Below are 22812 nucleotides of genomic sequence, written 5' to 3'. Positions count from 1 at the left end.
AAGGTATTTTCTGGAGTTCTAGTGAGAAACCGTGACCAGTGGAGTTCAACTGTATCGATTGTGAGGCAGTTACTCACTGAAGATAATGGTGGACGGTGGCGCAATTTCGTGGATTGGTTGAAGTTAGACATTAACACCGTTGGACGCTGGCTCAGTGGTTTAGTAAATTGTCAAAATCTTACTAATTTTATATAGTTACTAAAATGATTACCTAGTGGTCTGCTCAAAGTATTTTCATCAAAAGTGTAATAAGAATAAACAGCTTCATTATTGCTCTTCTTCTTCCTTAACAGTATGGACTTGGTCTAACTGAATGTCTTTAAAAAAAAGATTATGGCCTGTACAGTTTAGTCAGTTATATAAGGTGTGAGTTAGTCAATATTGATGGCATCTATTACAAGCTGTGTTATATCGTAATAGTGACTAAGCTTTGAAGTGCTGACCAATTGCATTTCAAACTAATAATCTAAAAATTGTCTTTTTCCGAGACTTGCGATTTTAATGGTTCGATCTGTGGCTCTATATACTGAGTAGATGAAGCAACTCCTAAATCTTTCAAGAGTTTTGAAGGTGCCCAAGTTGATGTTATTCTCTATCTATAATTAAACAAACTTCTAGGAAACCTCTATCGAAATAATTCTAATGTTTAATCTACCTATTTTAAAATACATGATTATTATTCATTTCTTTATACAACATGAAGATTCAAAGTAGAATGATAAGTAAAATGGATAATTTTATTGGTTATTCAAATAGTCTACATAGTTTCATTCAGGGTACATTTCAATAGATGTAATCATAATTTCAATAAACAAACGTAATTCAGTTTATCGTAGAAACGTTTTAAAATTGTAAGCCAATCTTACTGATGAGAAGAATCATTGAGAATTACCATTTTTCAGTTGAGATAAAATTGATAGAATGAATAATTTTGTTGTTCATGGTTAATCATTCTTCATTTATTATCCCTAGAAAAGGTCAGTCACTAAAACTGTGTAAAGGGCTGAAATTCATAAACTGACCAATGTTTTTCATTTCTGTTTTTATTAAATCTACTGAAACATTTCTGGCTAGAATAAAACGAATGAGAACTGTTGTTCACTAATCTCTTCATGAGTGTATTCATGTCATCCTTAAGAGATCAAAGTAGAATGAAATCGACATTTGAAGAGCATCTTAGTAACTACCTCAAACCACCTAAGATTAAAACTATAGATCAAAAAAGCTGTTTTTAGATACCTACAAACTACTTAATATCTAAATGATATTGAAAATGAGTAACGATCTGGATCAAAAACGTACCGTTCCAAGATATTTATTACGTTTTTAAAACAACATTAATTCGAAATCTGTAAATCACCGATTCGAATACTGCTAAGAAATTTAGCAGATTAACCTAATAACCTATGTATAAGTGAAGAATATAAATTTTGCTAAACTGTTTAGAAATCTCTTTATATATTATGAAATTTATTTCAGAGTCTGATTTAGCATATAAACGTGAAATGTCATCATCATCATCTTCACGTTTAGCACGTAGTGGTTATTCAGCCAGACGGGAACGTTTGAAACAAGAACGTGAACAAGAATTATTAAGGCAGACAAGATTAAGACAAATGGCTGCTTCATCAACTGGACTACACGATCATCGTCATTATCAACAACCACATGTTCAACAACAACATTACCGTTCAACTTCAGCAGTTAATGTAAGTTCAAATAGGTTGACGGATGTTTACAAAGATGATGCAAAGCATCTTTTTTTCTGTAACCATGATGTATACAATGAACTATGAATTATTTTTTTCATCTTGGTTTGCTTCATCACACTCCTTACACATAAGCTACTAATAAGATGCATGGGAAGTATTTCTTTATAAAAGACTTTATTGTTAAGTATCGATCAAACCGTAGTAGAAGTAGAAGTATGGACGTTCCACTCTAGATGCATATATCCTACTAAACACTGAATTACAAGAAAACGTTCATTTTGAAAGCAACCGCTAACCGAAATCCTTCTTCGCTAACATCAATTTTGTCATTTTTTATTATAATCAAACATGGTTTTAGAAAGATATCAAACCTACACCAAGTGAACGCCGACTATAATCTTTATATTTTCTCATTATTATTGTTAAACCATTAATCCAATTTACATTATATAAGTCTATATTTATTATTATTTACAAGAAACATGAAAACAAATTATTCTAATTAGTTAGTTTTTAAAGCTAATTATTTAATAATGATAGTTAAGATGAAAATCATAGGTAAAATTTTTGATTGAGATATCTATAATCAGTTAGGAGGGTTGTACAATACACCTTCTTTAGACAGAGATTAGATTCCTTAATGTTAACTCAAATGTTCTATATGAGATGTAATGCGGCAAAGTGGCAAATCATGAGATCATTTCAGAGGTAATCATCAACTCTATAGCAACTTATCATTCTGTAAAATGATACATATATAATTAGACAGTTCTACTCTAGAAAGAAATACATAAGTTTCATAATGATAGTACATTATGAAGATAACTATTTGAAATATAAAGATATTTAAAGAATTCGATGCAAAATTTAACCGATTCTAAAGGGAATTTATAAGATAACAATAAAAGGGATACTTTTAACCATGACAAAAATATATAAGTCTATGAATAAATCAACTGAATAGTTATCTTGAATCGAAGAAACAACACCTCTAATATCTTTTCATTGAGTTACAACAATTCTTCATTATCGAAAACTAAAATATCATTAATAAATAATAAGTATTTCAGTAGTATAAAAAGGCGAAACCATTTTAAAATATTTACAATGTTGATAATGGAATGAATTCAGTGGAAAATAGTAAGTTATAGAAACTGAAATATTCATTGATAATTTGATGTTTGCTGTCAAGTAGATTATAACCTAACTTATTGCGTAATAATAACTTGACCTTTGAAACATCTCTAAAAATATAAATAAACTATTATTCTCTCTATCATGGTAAGGCAAAGATGGATAGTGGGCTAGCAGTGTAATCCAGGACGCGCGTTTCATCCGATTTGGGACTCGTCAGCTGGATGTTCCTGCATCTCAGAGTTGATGTTCAATGTGAGACTCGAACCTAGTACCGTTCGCATTAAACGCTATCGCGTTGTCCACTTAGCTACTGAGTCCTGATGGCCACTTGCTTGTGCAATGGGGTGAAGTTTAAATTCAATTGGTATTGTTTGTTTAAATCTCCCTATTGATGTTCACCCCATCTAGCTGATGAGTCCCAAATTGGAGGACACGTGCGTCCTGGATTCCACTGCTAGCCACTATCCATCTTTGCTTACAATGCTTGTGAAATAAGGCTATATCGAGGCACTACGCACAGTATGCACATATGCCAATAAGAGACTGACCAGTTGCAGTCCTAAACATCAATGGGAAGATTCAAACAAACAATACTAAGTGAATTTATTATTCTCTCTATAAATCCACTGCTTCTTAATTGTTCTAGATGTATCTATGAACTATTAGATGTAGTTGAAGTTAATGAGAGCAGATACATTATGTTAAATGTGAACCATGTAATCAAATATGTTACTTGATGATTGAAAAATTAGTTTCATATTTAAATGAATTCTGAATTGTGACATGTTTATCTGTTATCCAACTATTTTTCTTCATTATCACTCCTCATAAAACTTAATCTTGGAAAGATAAATTTCTTTTTACACATAATTATTCACACTTTGTTTATACAAAGATGATATGTAGCAGATATGGAACAAGGTGAATTTAAGTGAATTAATCCCAATTCACAAATGCTGTTCTTGTTTAAACATTAAGTCGAATTTTGGGAAAAACACTAATTCTCCTAAAACACATATAACTTTATTCCTGATCGGATATCACAGACCTGGTTACAATAGTATGGGTGAAAATGTATGGTGTAAGAATGTCCTTAAAACAACTACGACCAATATACAGCTAGTTTCTGGCCAAGCAATAAGAATCTTTATTAATGGGTAGTTTGTAAAAACAAAAACGGGAATTATTGTAAAATATAAACGGGTTTTATACAATTAATAAGGTCTGTCTGCCTGTAAATGTAAATAACAACGGCAGGTAAACTTAAAATAATGAATAAAGATTATGTATATCACCGAACCATTAAAAATGTGTCTAAATAGATTTTTAAGAGTCCCTACATTGTTCCTGGCTAGGATTCAGTAATTAGATTTAAGGTTTTCATCACAGACTAACATTAGCTACAATGCGAAAGTGTTCTCTAGCTACATGTATAAATATATTTCGTTCTGAATATCTGATTAAGTTCATCCATCAAATCTACCACATGGTAGACTCAACAGATAAGGGTTTAGGGTTAAGATTTAGAGATCGTATCGATTCGCCCATTATATACAATCTACAAAAACAGAATTCAGCGTATAATTCTTTATTACAATCATGTTTACCCAATAGTGGGAAAAAATAATCTTTCTCCGTTATTTCGGACTTTTTGAACAGTATACAAGGGTATTTCTACTGTTCGTGATACGTAACACTTGAATTTTGTTTAAGTACCTGAAGGTCCTATTCTCGATTTTAATCGACTTACCCCTAAATATACTTTTACCAGTCATAATATTCAATATCATACTACTTACAGGTGTTTAAGACATTTTATCTTATTTTTAACTTGTCTAAAAATTATGTTTGATTTATACAGTTGTCGGAATGGTGATTTATAAAGATCATAGTAACTTTGATAGTTGAATTCATGAGTCAATCTAAACTAGACCACCATTGAAAATCTGAACTCATTGGATGGCAATTTCGTCCTAGTATAGGACTCCTCAGCAGTGCACATCCCACCTATTAAAATTATACAATCGTAACATATCTTATTACCATAATAATAAGCTTTTCTCTTTATTCTAACCATTAAAAAAATAATATCGACTAATCAGTAGAAATTAACAGCTTTCCAACTATCTGAATACAGATATTCATGTAGATAAAATCTTCATGAAGTTGTACTTTACTGATAATTTAAGCGTCATAATATAACATCTTACCTACACTTGATTACGTAATCAAATTATTTTTGCCAATCCATCTCCGTATTCACATCCAGAATTACTTTTTTTCTTACAAAAATGTAAAACGTATTTCTTAAACCAAATATATCTGTCTATCTCTAAGCTTATTTACGTCAAATATGGTAATTAAAATATTCTAATAATAACAAAAAATTTGTACATTAATTAAAAGAACTTACGAAACTATGCGATCGAATAAACAGCTGAGAGTCAGTTTTTTGCAACAACAAAAAAATAACCTAGATTTTAGTCCATCTTGATTTATTAACTGTGGGATGTAAATATTATTTTATAGACTATAAATAGTAATAATGATAATAGTTGCCACATTAGTATCTTATAATGACCCTGGATAAACACATTTAGATACTGGTTATACGTCAGTTGTTTAGATCGTAATAAAAGACACTATTAGTTAATATATTGAAAAGTGACAAGAATAAGTGAGCGCCTTTTGAGAAATGAAATACAATAAAATCAGTTGTTCTCTTTTTAAACTAACCGCATATGTATATATAGAAATGATCTTTGTATTAATAATAGTTAAAAATGGGATTTTCACATTCGTCAATCAGCTAATAGTAACCTATATTAAATTGTATAACTCTGTGCTACATTAATTCTGTCAGTCAAATGACAACTGAAGAGCTGGTTAAATAAAACAACTTGATATCATAAACAGAGATGGATAGTGGTTAACAATCGGTTAGAGAACGCGCTTTTCTACCTATTTGGGACTCGTCAGATGAATGTACCTGCGTCCTAGAGTTGGTATCTTCCTTGACGTGTCCTTGACATACTCCCTCATTCTTTCAATCATGTTATCATTTAAACTGCTCTCTCTTTTCCTTTTTCTTCTTTTTATTTGAATCTTCTACCGGTAAGCATTCCACTTCCAAACCCTTCTATATACTACTTGTTTCTGTCCGTATAAGTAGCGCACACCACAGTACTAGACACTAAAATGTCATATCTCATAATTATTAATTTGGCAATGCAGGACAGAAGATAAAAATTAGAAATAGGTTGAGAACCCTGTCAAAAAGAAACACTTTTTGGCAGTTTAGTTTACATTAAAATACATAAGAAGAGTGTAAAAAATTTCGATTATTTTGTAAAATGAAATAAACTGTATACATCGACATTCGACAAATTGAGTGAATGTCCTAGCTGAAATGACTATCCTGTAGTTTACAAGCTAAAAGTCCAACTAAATTTACCGTTATCTAAAAACATGTCAGGTTGACTTTTTATTAAAGGCTACACTCTAACACAACAGAGAGATATAATTTTAAGAAGAGACTTAATGAATCGTCATTAGATTTTTCCAGCTCATTTAGTGTTAGAATCACTTCCCGACAATCTAATATTACTTTTATATTGTCTTATGTACGATATGATTATTTTGAATTAATATTTAGGAAATCGGTCGAAAGGAGATAACTCAAAAGGTATGTTAGTAACAAGAATGCTCCTGATTATGAGATTGATCGAATTTCATGATTTTCAGTTAAAACCTTTTATATATGCATGTATGTTGAATTTATTATTTCTTTGGTTCCACCATTGTTCTGCTACTTACTACCCTGCTTGAAAGATAAGTTTTTATTCTATGGTTAACTGAAATGTCAAATGCTTATAAACAATTTGTCATACATTAAATATTATTTACATTACATTTTTACACACGAATTTTTATAGAGAACTATGGGAAATACTGAAGCCTTTGAAGAATTTGAAACAATTACACTACAACCAATAGGTCGAGGTGTACAAGATCTTGATTCACATGTCGGATCAATGACAACATTGGCACGAGGAGGTGGTGCTTCGTCTATGATTGAAGGTAAAACTTGATTATTACATGTATTTTATACAATATGGTGTATGATTGTATAATACAAATAGGTGTACAAATAGATGTATTTTGATCACGCTGAGAAAAGTTCTAACAAATCACTTCAGTCATATGCTATTATCTTTTATAGAAGAAATGTTCTTCAAATTAACTTCAAGTTATCAATCCACTATTCTAGTTATTGGGCTATGAAACCTGGGACTTGAACATCTGGGTAGTCATTTCATGTCATTTACATAGTAAGGTTTTTGCAACTTCTTTTAATTAACAACTAGACCATTATGTGTAGACAATATAATATAATCCAAAATGAATAGGCTAAGTTGACTTGTGAAGCACGCAGGTAAAATCATCTCTAATTTCATTGATTAACTGACTGAAATGTTTTCTCCTAATCATAGATTTCTATTAAGAACACCGAATATGGACTTATTAGTATAGTTTACAACTACTGTTAATTCAAAAAGTCAAAAACAACTGAGATGTTAGATACTTGGAGGTAATCGACTGTTAACATTGGAATCAGATTTTTGGCTAGTTGTCACTCGTTAAAAAGGCGTATATGTAGTCATTAGGGAACTGATACTTTTGTAGGAATGGAAACTACGTTACTCAACTCCACTATTTGAGATGTTACCACTGAGGTATTCGGGCCGCCAATAAACCGCAACATGAGATAATTTGTATATATTACTTAACCAACAAGTTCAAATGAGATTCACAAACTAAGATAATGCAGAAACTAGAACAATACCTAAAATGATAAATTAAACGGCTTATAAAATTACAAAAAGCTATGATTGAATGCCGAGACATTGATTTAAGTTTGGCAATGATTAATTATATATTCATAAAACATTACTTTTTTCAAAGATACTTATGTATACATAAAAAATAATTTGCATTTATGCTAACTTTATTGTCTTCTATCTAGATCCACAGATATGAACCATGTGATGATCACTTTTGCTTAATGAAACTTATGTTTGATCATACTATGTAACTGTGAAATGTCACATTGATAGAGCGTTTCATTTCACAATAAATTAGGAAAGATACTTGACTAGGCATGTCTATCTGTATTCAAAGGATAATGAAACTGTGAATTTTAACGACATCATCTCTATATAAATTGTCTAGAAGTGTGTTCACTTCTGTTACTAACTGTTAACAGTTGTATATTTCTATTCGTTAAGTTTCAAAACATCCTTAGAATTATTCTGGTTTAATTACTTTCCTTAATGATATTTTAAACTAATTGATGATGATTCATTCTGAAAATATTACCCAGCTGGGCAAATGATTGGTAATGATAGAAAGAGAAAGAAATAACGACGAGACTATAATTTATGAACGAACCAATCAGGTATAAGTTAACAGGTTTCGGATTTTGGTGAGAAATTCACTCATCCATTTGGGTGAATAGAGTTTTGGCACTATAGCTAATGTCAGTTCATGATGAAAACCCTAAATCTAATTCCTAACCTTAACCATCAACAGTATATCATAAATCTAATTCCTCACACAGGTTTATAACACTCATTTGGTCCTAGTTCTTAGGTGGACACTGTCAAAGTTAGTTTAGCGTCACTCAAAGGTCGTCCCTAAATTATAGTCTCACCGAAATAACATTTCAATTATTCTATAAAATTAAACTTTAATTCATTTCAATCAAGAAATGTTTAAGGCTTGGATCATTATATTCATTTTAACATTAGACTATCAGAGGGTTATTTTCTAACTTTATATGATTTTTCTACTTAGTATCTAAAGGAAAAGTGTAAATTACTCATCTATGATGTTGCATTATATGCAACGATTAACTGTGTATGTCATAGTTATAATATTATTCAAGGATTTCTTAGTTAACAATCAAGTTTTCACCCTGTTGATTCTCAATCCCATTTTATTTAGGAATAATTACAATGAAGAAATTGAATTTACACTTTAAAAATATATTTCAGTAGTATGTGAGTATACTGTTGTTAAGCAATTGTTATAACGTGTGATTGCGTGCGTGCCCTGTTTGATATATGTGAATGATAAGACTGCCTATCAGAGAGTAGTGATTTATCGATCGGATCAATAATACACAAAAGTCGTATGAGCAGTCTTAAGTACTTATCAGTCCTGCTTCCTGCCTAGCCCAGCCAGTTAAGTCCAGAACACCAATAACAGCCTCTGCAATATGAATCATTATTCACAAACATACTGGGTTCATGTACCAATCAAACAGACCACATCGTACCATAAAATAGAAAATAACATTTGTACAAGATTTAGTCAAATGTGGCTGTGAATAGGGGGAACAGTAATTTGATAGACTGGGTATAATTCAGGATTGGTAAATAAAATTAACATTCTCAGTTTACCTTTATTGTAATAATTAAGAACACAGGTGGGGACAATCGAATGTATTTAAGCACAAATTACAGACTATCTCACTAAATTCTAATCGCCATACAGTAAACAGTTGATTTGCAAAATAACAATCAATTGTTTCAATCTTAACTGTTCCTTCTGCAAATATCAGTCCATCTTCTCTGATTTCATTGTTCATGCATTTTCGTACCGATTGCACTTCATTCCTGTTTTTTTCCTTATCGATCTTCTGTCAAAATACATTCTATGCCTGACCATCACCATATACTACTTATGTGGATATAAGTAGATCACACCACATTATAATTATGTAATATAATTAAGTGTTGTTTTTTTAATCGAATTTGTGTATTTAGTTAAATAATCGATTTTATCGTCAATGATTCATGACTGTTTTTTGATAACCTGATGTATTATTATACTGTACCGTAGTTTAGAAAAAATCGTATTCTATGTCCCTGTAGATTAAGATTCTATTTTAAATCCTTGTGTAAGTTGAATGACCATCAAATAGTTTATTTGTTCTATCATGCGACTTCTTAGTAGTATATACAAATATCTTTTTTATAAAAAACAGTTGAATAAGCTAACAGTATCTGATAAGTATTTGTTATCTTTTGACTAACCAATATTTTAGAAGAGGTTTTGTGGAGATTTCAGTATTTTCATAGTTGAAAGCGTAAGTCAATTGAAGCTAGACCACCAAGGAAAACCTGGAAGCACTAGACGGCCGTTTCGTCCTATTGTGGGGCTCCTCAGCAGTGAGCATTCACGATCCCGCCTCTAGTGCTTCCAGGTTTTCCATGGTGGTCTAACTTCAATTGACTCATGATCTCAACTATAACCAATATTTGACATCTTTTACGCTAAATTAACTAATGTTTTAGTGTAGAAAGCAAGATTACAAAATTCTTATAGAGTTATATTTCTACTACTGATGATTAGTAATAAAATGGGTTATTAATATAACCGTTTTAGAAAGAATGATACTTTATGCTTTGGTTTTCATTGAATAAAGCATATAAAGTTTCGTTCTATATATGCAATACTCTAGAAGAAATTGCTTGCAGTTTTATTTTACATTATTAGTTTATATCCAGATTACGAATTTCTATTACTTAATGTTAACAATTTATTCAACTTAGCAATCAAATTAAAGGTTTTATGATAGCAAGTGTTTTGAATACGTTGAGTACCGTATGAAAGGACCAGGATACATGTAATTACCTAAACGAAAATATTTGCATGATAAACAGTGTAACAAGAATAACACTATGGTTGCTTCCATGGTTCAAATTTTATCAATATTTTCACCTTTATATCAATAAAAGTTAATAATCGTTTGATGTTTCATATGCTCTGAGTTCTGAGTTTCCTGACAAGGTTACCGGGACAGCTTTATTCAATGCTTGTAGTTTAGCTAATTAGGTAGCTCAATTTCATATGAAGTAGACGCTGATAATGCCGTCCAGAGCCATAATAAACGTTTCATATTATAAACATTCAAATCAAAGACGTCAGCATAACCAAAACGACCCGTCTGAGATACAGACCTCCTCCATCACTATCACAAGATAAAAATATAATTATTATTTCGTTCACTACATTATTCCTACAAATTTATTGTCACTTGATATTTAGAGATATAATATCATTTTTACTTTGAAGTATAAAATAATGTTGTGATAATTATTTGTGTTACGTAGGAGTTAAATACTTACTTACTTACGCCTGTCACTCCCAATGGAGCATGGGCCGGGGACTAGAGTTCTCCAACTCACTCTGTCCTGGGCCTTCCTTCCTAGTTCTATTCAATTTTTGTTCATTCTTCCCATGTCTGTCTTCATTTCTTGGCGTAATGTGTTCTTTGGTCTTCCTTTTCTCCTTTGACATTGAGGATTCCATGTGAGGAGCTGATTTGTGACGCGATTGGGTGACTTCCTCAATGCGTGTCCTATCCACTTCCATTGCTTCTTCCTAATTTCTTCCTTCGCTGGAATCCGGTTTTTTCTCTCCCACAGTAGGTTGTTGCTGATAGTGTCTGGGCAAAGGATTCGAGGTATTTTGCGTAGACAAGTGTTAATAAACACTTGTAACTTCTGGATGATGGCTTTCGTAGCTCTCCAAGTTTCCACCCCATATGGTAGAACTGTCTTGACATTTGTTTTGAAAATTCTGATCTTGGTGTTGGTTGACAATGGTTTTGAGTTCCAGACAACAAACCGATCTAATTTAAACGACCAATGTAAACCTGGAAGGGTTGGACGGCTGTGTTCTCTCAGTGCGATATTCTGACATAGGAGATCAAACCCGGGATCTTTGGTATGCATGCGGATACTTAACCCTTAGACCGAGATCCAATGGTGTTACTCAACTATCTCTTATTGTCTTCGGTGGGCACCTTCCTCAACCGTGTCACAGATGCGCACTGCTTAGAAGCCGCATACTAAGACGAAACAGTTGTCAAGTGTACCCATGTTTTCAGTGATTGTCTAATTAAGACCAACAATCTCCACAACCCCCTATACTGTGAAAAGTATCTCATAAGTTATAATTAAACGATTTATTTATAAGAAATGTGAAATAAATTATTTATTTATAATTATATTCGTTAATAATTTCTGTAATAAGTTTCTTTTTCTTTCTTATTTCCATTCCCTGCATGCTAATCATCATTCAACTAAACGTGTTCATCATTTTTGTATGCAAACTATATTGCGCTCACTGTGTTTTTTGATGTTTATTTATATTTATTTATTTATTTTACCAAATATGCTGTGATAATACTTCCTAACAAAGTTCATAAGCATACATTTCGAACTCCAAGAATATACTCACCAACTTCGTATCATTTCAATCGTGCTCATAGTACAACACCAACTCGTTATAGTAGACCTGCTAGAGGGTTTTCTAACGGTTTATATAAAAGTCACTCTGCTTATAGTGGTTCAGTTGAAACATGTCCTATGTTTAAATCTCATACACCTGATCCAGGACGCGATATTACTGGTTCTCCTTTGTGGACAGCATTACCAAGAAATTCAAGTACAACACCAACCACTTGTAAAACATGGAAAAGTGAAAGAAATATAACTACCTCACCAGTAGGACAAATTACTTATGATGATATAATGCCAAATACACAAATGGCAAAAATTCAAGTATTAGAATCAAGTGAATTACCAACAACATTGTTTCCATATCCTAGAAAATCTACTAGTCTACAGCCGAATGAAATTGTGAAAAAAGATATAAGAGTGTTTGAATCACCGTCAGACAATGTAATATGGAATAATCATTTAGATAACCATGAATCAGAAATGACTAATTTGAAAAGAGTTGTTTCTCTAGGAAAACCGCCTGAACGTTCTAGATTATGGGCTCTTCCTGATAATATGAGAATCACACGTCCATCAGATGGTTTCATGAGTAATTCATCTTATCCAAATGATGTTGATATTGATGAAAATGAGGAATTGATTAATCATCAATTCAATCTATCGGAACCTGGAAAAACTACATTGGAAACGGAAATAAATGGTTGGTATTCTAGTAAACACTCTTAATATTTACATATATTAATTGTACAGTAACAGCAGTATTTACTTTCCATGTTTGCAAACTCACCAAATTATCTACATATAAATTTAAATCCAGGCTAATGTGTGGCACTATCCTTCGATTAAGTTATACAAAACAATTTAAGTTTTGGTGACTAATACACGAGAAGTATACCGATTTGATGCATCGTTATTAAAAATGTATTTTATATACTGTGAATATATATATACATAACTTTCGCACATGAACATACATTTCAGTTGAATGGAAAGCTACACTGGAAAAATTTAATGTTAATTAACTTGACATTAGAATAAACTAATCACCTTTTTTAATTATCAGTTTAGTATTAATGGCGGCGTAATAGTTTCGGTGGTTGTTCTCTTTATTTGTTTATTTTGAAAGATATTCAGATTACGTTGTACGGAATCCCTGAACAATGTTTTTTACATTCAAACAATTAATTTGGTACTTAAAATATAATCAACTTTTTTACAGTTGAATTGCTTGTTCTGGTTGCTGGTTGATGGACTAAGCCTATTTTAATATGCTTGTATATTCTCAATGAATTTAGATAATAAGTTTTCGGTGGAGTTCTGTTGTTTGAGCTAGATAGTTTGGTCGTGGAGTTTTGTCATTACTCTGAACAACATCATCAGCACAAACTTCAAGTAAATTTTGTGCTGATGATGCCCTTTAGAATAACAATGAAAGCTTCACAACTAAACCATCTAGCTCACCGAACAAAACACTAAATCATCCACCTGAGCTACAAATCTTTTTCATCATTTCAATACTAACTTTATCTTAATTATCAGAAGGGGTTTTGTGGAGATTTAGTATTTTCATAGCTGAAAGCGTGAGTCAATTGAAGCTAGACCATTATGAAAAACCTGGAAGCACTGGATGGCCGTTTTGTCCTATTGTGGGACTCCTCAGAAGTGTGTATCCACGATCCCGCACTCGCCAAATTCGAACCCAGGGCCTACCAGTCTCGAGCCAGAGCCCTTAACCGATAGACCACTGAGCCGGCATCCATCTGCTATATCGATAATTACGCATGAATTTATCTGCAGTTTTTCATGTATTATGTTAACACAGAGCAAGAAGCCTAAATGTCACTTTTATAGACAATAATAATATTAGGGATAAAAAGTTTTTTATCTAAAACTTTAATGTTAACAATTAAAAATTCCTTACGTACCTGAGTTATTCAATCTACAACATAAATTTCTGAGCTTATAAAAATTGGTTAATTATGTAATTCACTAATTTTGTAATTGTCCAAAGTAGAATATCATCGATTAGTTTAAATCTAGAATAAAATAATGACTGTAATTTTATTAAAAAAATAAGATAACCATGGGATAATAAAAAGTATCATTAATATTGAATGAGACTTATAGTAATATTGATTCATGATCTTAACTATTAAAATTACTATAATATCCACAAAACCCCTTCTGAAATTTATCAACATATGTTCACTAGTGACTGGCTTCAAGAGTTATTTCCTGGAGTTGTAGTGAAAAGCAGTGACCAATGGAGTTCAACCAGGTCTCTTGTGAGATAGTAAATCACTGCAGACAATAGTGGATGTGTCGCTCAGTTTCGTGGATTTGTTGAAGTTAGACATTCACTCCGTTGGATGCCGACTCAGTGGTCTAGTGTTTAAGCGATGGCGCGCAGTACTGATAGGTCCTGAGTTCGAATCTCGCGAGGCGGGATCGTGGATGCACACTGGTGAGGAGTCCCACAATAGGACGAAACGGCCGTCAAGTACTTCCAGGTTTTCGATGGTTGTCTAGCTTCAATTGATTCATGATCTCAACTATTTAAAAAATTTGTTTACTCATTCAAAATGAAAAGTCATTTGATTCCTCACTAAATTATTCAATAGTTTTAAGAGAAAAAAGGTTTTGATATACAAATTCCAATAACCACAAATGAGTAACCTTAAACTATAGCATAATAAACAATTGTTCACTGTTCTCTAAATATTTGAATATTTCTACAGTCATCAATAACAGTTTTAAATGTATATCAACTATCAGAAGGGGTTTTGTGGATATTAGAGTAATTTCAATAGTCGAATTCATGAGTCAATCGAAGCTAGACCGCCATGAAAAACCTGGAAGCACTGGACAGGCGTTTCGTCCTATCGTGAGACTCCTCAGCAGCGAGCATCCACGATCTTGTCTCCAGTGTTTCCAGGTTTTCCATGGTGGTCTAACTTCAATTGACTCATGATTCCAACCATATAAAATATAAGGATATATTATTTTTTTTTCGTTAATTTTTTTCAAAATAATGGCAAACCCTTCATTATTATAAATCTAACACATTGCTAATTTTAAAGCTAAATATGGTGTTTTTTTGTTCTCCCTATTGGTTAATTATATTCATTATTCTAATAAAGAATAAAATGTAAATACAAAACTTGATTGAACTATATCATTCTATTGTTTCATTATTTTGCTTAGAGATTATTATCAATGAAGTTTTATTGAATTACATATAACTTTCAATTAACAATACCACTGTGTTCAACTATAGATTTAACAAAAATAAAGCTTTCTATAACTTACCTTTCTATATATATATATATATATATATATATATACATATACATATGCATATATGCATTACTTAGCATTGAATCCATTTAACATAATCACTAATCGTTTTTACGATTTTTTTATTTTTAAAAAAAATATTAAATCAATTCGTGATAACCTTTTTTTTTATTATTTTAATAAGTCAAGTTCATTTAACGTGTTTCGTTTTTTTTCTTTTCTCTCTCTTTTTTTTTTACACACATACACACAATGTTCATATATTGATATGTTGTTGATCAAACTATTAATAATAATAATAACAAGGTTTAAGTCAAATTGATGATCACCAACCTCAAAGAGCAAGTTCACGTGCAAGTTTAGCACGACAACCGTTTGCTTCAACTCAGTAAGTTCATATTTCTATATGAATATTATTTGAATATATACATATATGTCTATATTATTAATTTGATTGTTTTGAGATTGATGAAAGTGTAGTAAACAAGAATACGGGTAGGGACAATCGAATGTAATTAAGCACTAAATTCTGATAACCATACAGTCAATAGTTAATTTACAAAATAACAATCAATTGTTTCAATCTTAACTGTTCCTTTTGCAAATATCAGTCCATCTTCTCTGATTTCATTGTTCATGCATTTTCGTACCGATTGCGCTTCATTTCTGTTCTTTCCTTATCGATCTTCTGTCAAAATACATTCTATGCCTGACCATCACCATATACTACTTATGTGGATATAAGTAGACCACACCACATTGGTTTTAGAATGTCTTAAATGGTGTATGTGTGTGTGTTTATGTTTTAGAATAATCATTGATGATAAACCAACTAGGTTGTTTTAATGATATCAGTTTGTTACTGGTTTACTTACAACAAAATTTTAATCATAAATATTAAAATTACGTCAGCAAGTTCAACAAATGATCATTCAAACAAATAACCAAATCATTTTAAAGCAGTTCTTAATACTTATATTATGCAACTAATTTACTACTTAAATCACTCAAACAATTATATGAAGTGGTAATATTACAAATCTTCCATATTTTATTAGAATGAAGATAGATATATTCAAAAAATGTCCTAGTTACTAAACAGCTACAATTGATAGCGTTTTTCCCTTCATCAACGAGAATTCGATGAAATTAAGCACAGATAATAGCAGTTCTAGTTTACACAAACATCGAGGATATATATACATAATTTTTGAATGCATTCTTTTCTACATACTTTCAGATATCTCAATAAACAAAATTATAATCACGATGGAGAACAGACAATTTTCATTAATCGTGTTCAACCGACATCAAGTAAGTCATGAGTGGAATTTGAAATTCCAAAAGTTTGAATTATTCGTAATTCCAAGTCGATATCTATAAGGTCTTCACTTTGACAATCTGTTAACTAGAACATACGCGATTTAGCATCATTAGTTTAAATAGAAATTGTAATGATCACTTAGTTCAATACAGTTTATTCAGGACAATAGGAGAGACCTGGGTAATTTGGGCTAATGAATATTTGTGCCAGCCTCTACGTTAACTATAATTAATTGACTATGTATAATACATAATTCAACAATTCACATCTGATTTGCAAAACTTTCAATCTATAAATACACATTAACAGTAAGACGTCTTTAGAATAATGATCTTTAACTATGTATCTCTAATGCCCTTGTTTAGTTCTGCTCCTACAATGTTGCAAATAATATGTCAGGGCATTAAAAGACTAAAATAAGTTCATCTCAACAAATGTAACTAAAAATGACCCGTTATACCCCACGACTATGGAAAGCAGTTTCTGCAATTTTAAAAATAGCAATTAGTCAAGTTTCATTGCCTAATCCAAAGCGTGATTGACTTCATAAACAAGTATCAGGTTCAAAATTTTATTCAATTCCAGTTAATATCGAGAGTTATTTGCTAGATTGCACCACGGTATGCGTAGTACTTGATCTAGTTCGCTTTGATTAATACAAGTTCACAACTACACCAACAACTTCACTCTGTGATCCTATAACTTTTACCAAAATAACTTTCTGTAGATCGACAATAATTACAAATTATCATGCAAAAATAAATTAATTGATAGAAAGTAATCTATGGTTTAGGCAACTTGTTCAGAATTAAATGTATCAGATTCATATTATTGAACCGATTTCATAGTCAGGTACGTTAAAGCATATTATAATAAATATACTAGTTTTACATTACAGATAACGTTGTGAAAAGCTATATGCAATATGTTCTATTTGCATATATCCAAAAAGTACGATTGCTTCAAAATATATATCATAACATCTTTACTATTGTTTGAAAACTATCTCATCAGGTACTCCAGTTCAAAGTTATCCAGCCAGTAGACTTGGTACACAATCTGTCTATCCAGATCACATTTCTGTCACAACTACTCAACAAACAATAACTGCTCCAACAAAAGTTGTCAGTAATTTAAATGTTTTGACAAACACTAGAAAGACGAGTGAACTTACCGAAGTTCCTATGCAAAATGGATGGAAATCTGAGAAAATTAAACAAGATGCAGTAGATAGTGGTAATATGACTCAAGTGACTGCGACTGCACGAGTTTGGTATCAACCTAAATTATCCAGAGAAGAAGGTCAGTAGTTGTAATTATGAACAATTGTTCTATCTTATCAAGAATGACAAATTATCATTTATATTGCTAGAAATGCAAACTACTGGTTGTCAACTAAATGATATAAGTGTTAAGAAATTGTTGTTAAGTGATAAGGTCCTGAATGAGACCCTTGATGTAAGTAAACACTAGTATGATGCTTTATAATCAGACAAAGTAGCTGTACAATAAGACCATAGCCAATATCGTTCCATTATGAAAACCACCTAACGATGAATTGTTATTCATAGTAATTTGTATTTTGAATAGGTTAATGTATTCTTTCATGAAAAAGCAGTGAGTCTGTATACTAAAAACTTCTTTTAAGATTGAAAATTACTAAAATCCTGTATATATACTATTTCGTTTGATAATCTTTTGAATACACTAAATACCATGAATTAACTTAATTAAATTACCAGTTGCTGAAAATTACTATGATAATAAATGATTAACAATTCAAAACTGGTAACTAGTCGACATAAATTGTATTCAATAATTTACACAACGTGATAGAGAAGTTAAAAAAATCATATTTACTTACTTACTTACTTACGCCTGTTACTACTCCCAATGGAGCATAGGCCGACGACCAGCATTCTCCAATCCACTCTGTCCTGGGCCTTCCTTTCTAGTTCTATCCAGTTGTTATTCATTCTTCTCATATCTATCTCCATTTCTCGGTGTAATTTGTCCTTTGGTATTCCTCTTTTCTTTTGACCTTGAGGATTCCATGTGTGGGCTTGTCTTGTGACGCAGTAAATAATAATAATAATAATATGCTTTGCATAAACTCACTGTCAGTATGACATATTTGACTCAATGCCAAGGAGTGTAAACTACACGTGTAAACCCTACATGTAAGTTGATTTTTAAAAAAGCAAGCAAACAAACAAGCAAATATACATAAAAAAAAATTTTTTTGTGCAAAACTATACAACATACCTGAAAAATATTGTTTCTAAGTAATTTTCTCTGGTTTACACAGTACTTTTTTTAAATGAATATTTCCTGTATTGATTTTGTTTGTCTTTATATGACTTTGGTGTTATTAATATACCAGAAAATATATTAATAATGTTAATTCGGGTAGTCTTATTTCTTTGTTTTTTTTTGTTCATCAAACAAAATGGATTTAAGTTCCGAAAAAAAGCATTAATTGATTAGAATTGGTTAATAGCTAATATCGAAATTTAGAAAGTGCGTTTCATCTTATTTTTGGCTTTTCAGCTGGATGTGCCTGTATTTCTAGTGTTGATGTTCACAGCAGAACTCCAACCCAAAGTCTTTAGCTTCAAACTCCCAATGAAATACACATTGAATTTAAATAGACACTATCTTATTCATTTTGTGTTTTTTTTTAATTAAAGGGATAACTAAAAAGAATTAGGCAACTATAAATATTCCAAATGTGACTAGCAGTTACTTTCATTAACAAACAATGTAATCAGCTGTTATGAGTGATTAGAATGTCACTGATCTTACATATATTTCTATTCTCTGCTTTCCTGATCCCCATCTCATCAAGTGATAGACTGTGGTTTTGTAATGATGACAAATGGCACGTCCTAAATACGTACAGGTTGTCTGATTTATATGTTATTTCTGTCCAAGTCTTAAAGATTCTATAGGTCGAATTTATATATATGTAGTTATTTACACGTATTGACCTTAATTAATATATTTCAATACGTTTTATGGATTGTTATTAATATAGAGACTAGGAAGAAAGGCATATTTGAAAATTATAGTTACTTATTTTGCTGAGTATGTTTGACTTGTCTAGCCACTTCAGTTTGGACAATATATATTATAGAGAGTGTGTTAGTCATCATCTCCAAAGGTCCTTAACAATCTGGCTTTAATCTCTAAGAAGCTTTTCATGTAGGGTACACCGGTCTTGTCCTGCTACTTCAAAAATGCTTGCCATGAGACCTGACGCTCTTGGTTTTAATCCCGACCAACTGTTAAACAACAAGAAGTACTTACTCGTGTCCAATAATTGTGTAGGTAAGGTCAGTATACATGAAGTATAATCAGTTTGGCGGAAATCTTTTAATTAAACTATATTGATAGATTTTCTTCAATGTCTTTCCTCATGATTCGTGTTGTTTATTTGATGAAGTCTTTATATCCCTTTTAAAAATTTGCAAACTGATGGAAAGGTGCTCTTACAATTTAAGATTCTGTCACCATCCGTTTCCGTTTGATACATTTCATTACCACACATTTTTCTATCTTATATCATTCTATATCCGGCTTTTATTTGGGTCTTCTATGCTAAGTTTGGTAAGCGGGAAGGATTTCGTACACAATAATAATTTGTATGAAACTGATTATATTATTTTATAAGAACTCTCGTCTAAATTAGAGCGAATAGTTTCACAGTATTATTATTCTATCATTTGTTACACTATTATCCTTTTAACTCTTTAATTTTTACTTCTCTGTTTACTTCTAATTTCTCTCAGCTATAAGCATTTTACGTCAACAAGTTCCTGGAAGTTTCCTTATTCGTGATAGTACAACATACAAAGATGCTTTTGGTTTAGCAGTCAAGGTTGCTACACTTCCACCAAAAGTTACACCAAAATCTAGTAAGTATAGCTTTCTGTTTCTATGGGAGCATACATTACATGCAAATACATATTTCTAAAAACTATATATCCATCTAATTGTAATGCTTGTTATATTTGATATTTAGAATGGTTCGATATATTGATTGTTTGCACAGATATATGCAGCATGTTACTGCTCGTGTTATTATTAGTCATGTGCCTATTAGTGTCGCTGTTGATATTATCGAAAGCATTATTGGTAATAGTACAAAAAATATTATCTTGTAACTGTTATATATATGTATGTTGAAGTTAGCTATCATTGTGAGTTGGCATTAGCGCGAAAACCGTTGAAAACTGAACATCAATAGACAATCATTTTGTTCTAGCTTGAAACTGTTAACCAATTCACACACAAGGCCTAGCCAAAAATGAAACTTGTACCAAGCACGACATTTATTGTCATATCTGATATGAATGATGCCTGATTTCAGTTTATGAAACAATATTAACTTCATATTTGAGAATTTTTCTACAAGAACCCTGATTAAAGACAATATTCATTCACTAGACATTCTGGGATAGTTCATATTTATCATAGATTTTTTTAAAATATTCGTGGATTATATCTAATGACAAAACATCAACAATAGGTTACACTTCATACGATAACAATTAATGATTAAAAATATTTTATTGAAAACAATTTTTTTGCAAGTTTCACCTCCGTACAGTAGAACTGTCTTAAAGTTCGTATTGAAGATTCTCACGTTGATGTTGGTTAACAGACAGTTGTTTTGAGTTCAATATGTTCAACTGTAGGAATACTGTCCTTGCTTTGCCAATCCTAGCCTTCATCACTACATTAGATCCCCTTCTTCATAGATGACTCTATTTGGGTAGGTCAAAGATTCCAAATCTTCCAGAGATCCTCCATCAAGTGTGATTGTGTTGGTGTTCTCTGTGTTGTATTTAAAGATCTTGCTTTTTCCCTTGTTTATGTCCAGGCCTAGTGATGCAGATACTGCTACTTACATTAGTTGTCCTCATCCGCATTTGTTGATATGCATGGCATAGAAGGGTCCGATCATGTGCGAAGTGCAAATCATCTAATTGCATTCAACCTTTCCATTGTATTTCGTATTTCCTCCCAGATGTAGAGGTCTTCATAACCCAGTCTATTGCCAGAAGAAAGAGAAAGGGGAGAGCAAGTAGTCTCGTCTGACTCCGGTCCCCACTCGGAATGCATCTTTCAGCTGTCCTTCGTGTACGACTTTGTAGTGTAGTCCATCGTATGAATTCCGGATGATAATTTTGACGATCTTCTCGACTACTAACAACACAGCGTCGAAGGTTCTATCCACACTGTCAAACGCCTCCTCATATTCAAGGAAGTTGATTTGTGGTGACGAGTTCCATTCAATTGATTGTTCAACGATGATCCATAGGGTCTCAATTTGGTCTGTTCACGACCGACCCTTCTGAGATTTGGTCTGTTGATCTCAAAGACGGATGTTTACTGAATCTTTCATCCGGTTCAATAACACTGTTGAAAAATTTTCCTCATACTGATAGTAGTGTGCAGTTCACACATTTGCTCAGATCTTTCTTTGGTATCTTGATGAGGTATCCTTCTTCTCAGTCTGCCGGTGGTACTTGTTCTTCCTCCTAAACTTTCCTGAATAGGATGTGAAGCATGTTTGCAATTACTTCTATGTCTGACTTTAGTGCTTCAACTGGTACGTTGTCATGTCCTACTGCTTTCCTACTCTTGATTTATCTGATGGACATCCTGATTTCTTCAACTGTTGATGGAGTAACATCTATAGGATGGTCTGTGCGTTCTGTTTCGATATCCGGTGGATTCAGTGTAGCTGGTTTATTCAAGAGTTCTTCAAAGTGCAAACAACAGGAAATTAAATTTATTATGCTTCTTCACTTAGTATAAGCCACTTCCTCATAGAATAAAGTAAATAGAAGAATAAAGGTTACACATTCACTTGGTATGGTTTGTTTGAATCTTCCCATCGATTTTGTTAGGACTGCAACTGGTCAGTCTCTAATTGACATATGTGCATACTGTGCGTATTGCCTCGATATACCTTAATTCACAAGCATGGTTAGCAGAGATGGATAGTGGCTAGCAGTGG

General features: G+C 31.9%; 1 protein-coding gene across 1 annotated transcript in view; it reads left to right on the top strand.

Annotated features, from left to right (window-relative positions):
* Nucleotides 1-22812, top strand: part of Smp_144280 (putative tensin) — a gene marked incomplete at its 3' end in the record, with an annotated part of 46013 nt that overhangs the window by 8249 nt on the left and 14952 nt on the right. Inside the window, exons 4-10 of the mRNA XM_018795107.1 lie at nt 1480-1709; nt 6785-6929; nt 12123-12863; nt 15767-15848; nt 16701-16774; nt 17799-18086; nt 20576-20701. Coding sequence (XP_018649453.1) covers nt 1480-1709; nt 6785-6929; nt 12123-12863; nt 15767-15848; nt 16701-16774; nt 17799-18086; nt 20576-20701 — 1686 coding nt within the window. The remainder of the gene's footprint in view (nt 1-1479; nt 1710-6784; nt 6930-12122; nt 12864-15766; nt 15849-16700; nt 16775-17798; nt 18087-20575; nt 20702-22812) is intronic.

Source organism: Schistosoma mansoni, chromosome 1 (assembly GCF_000237925.1).
Source record: "Schistosoma mansoni strain Puerto Rico chromosome 1, complete genome".
NCBI classification, from domain to species: domain Eukaryota; kingdom Metazoa; phylum Platyhelminthes; class Trematoda; order Strigeidida; family Schistosomatidae; genus Schistosoma; species Schistosoma mansoni.
The sequence above is the reverse complement of the archived record's forward strand: the minus strand, read 5'-3'. Positions and strand labels throughout refer to the sequence as shown.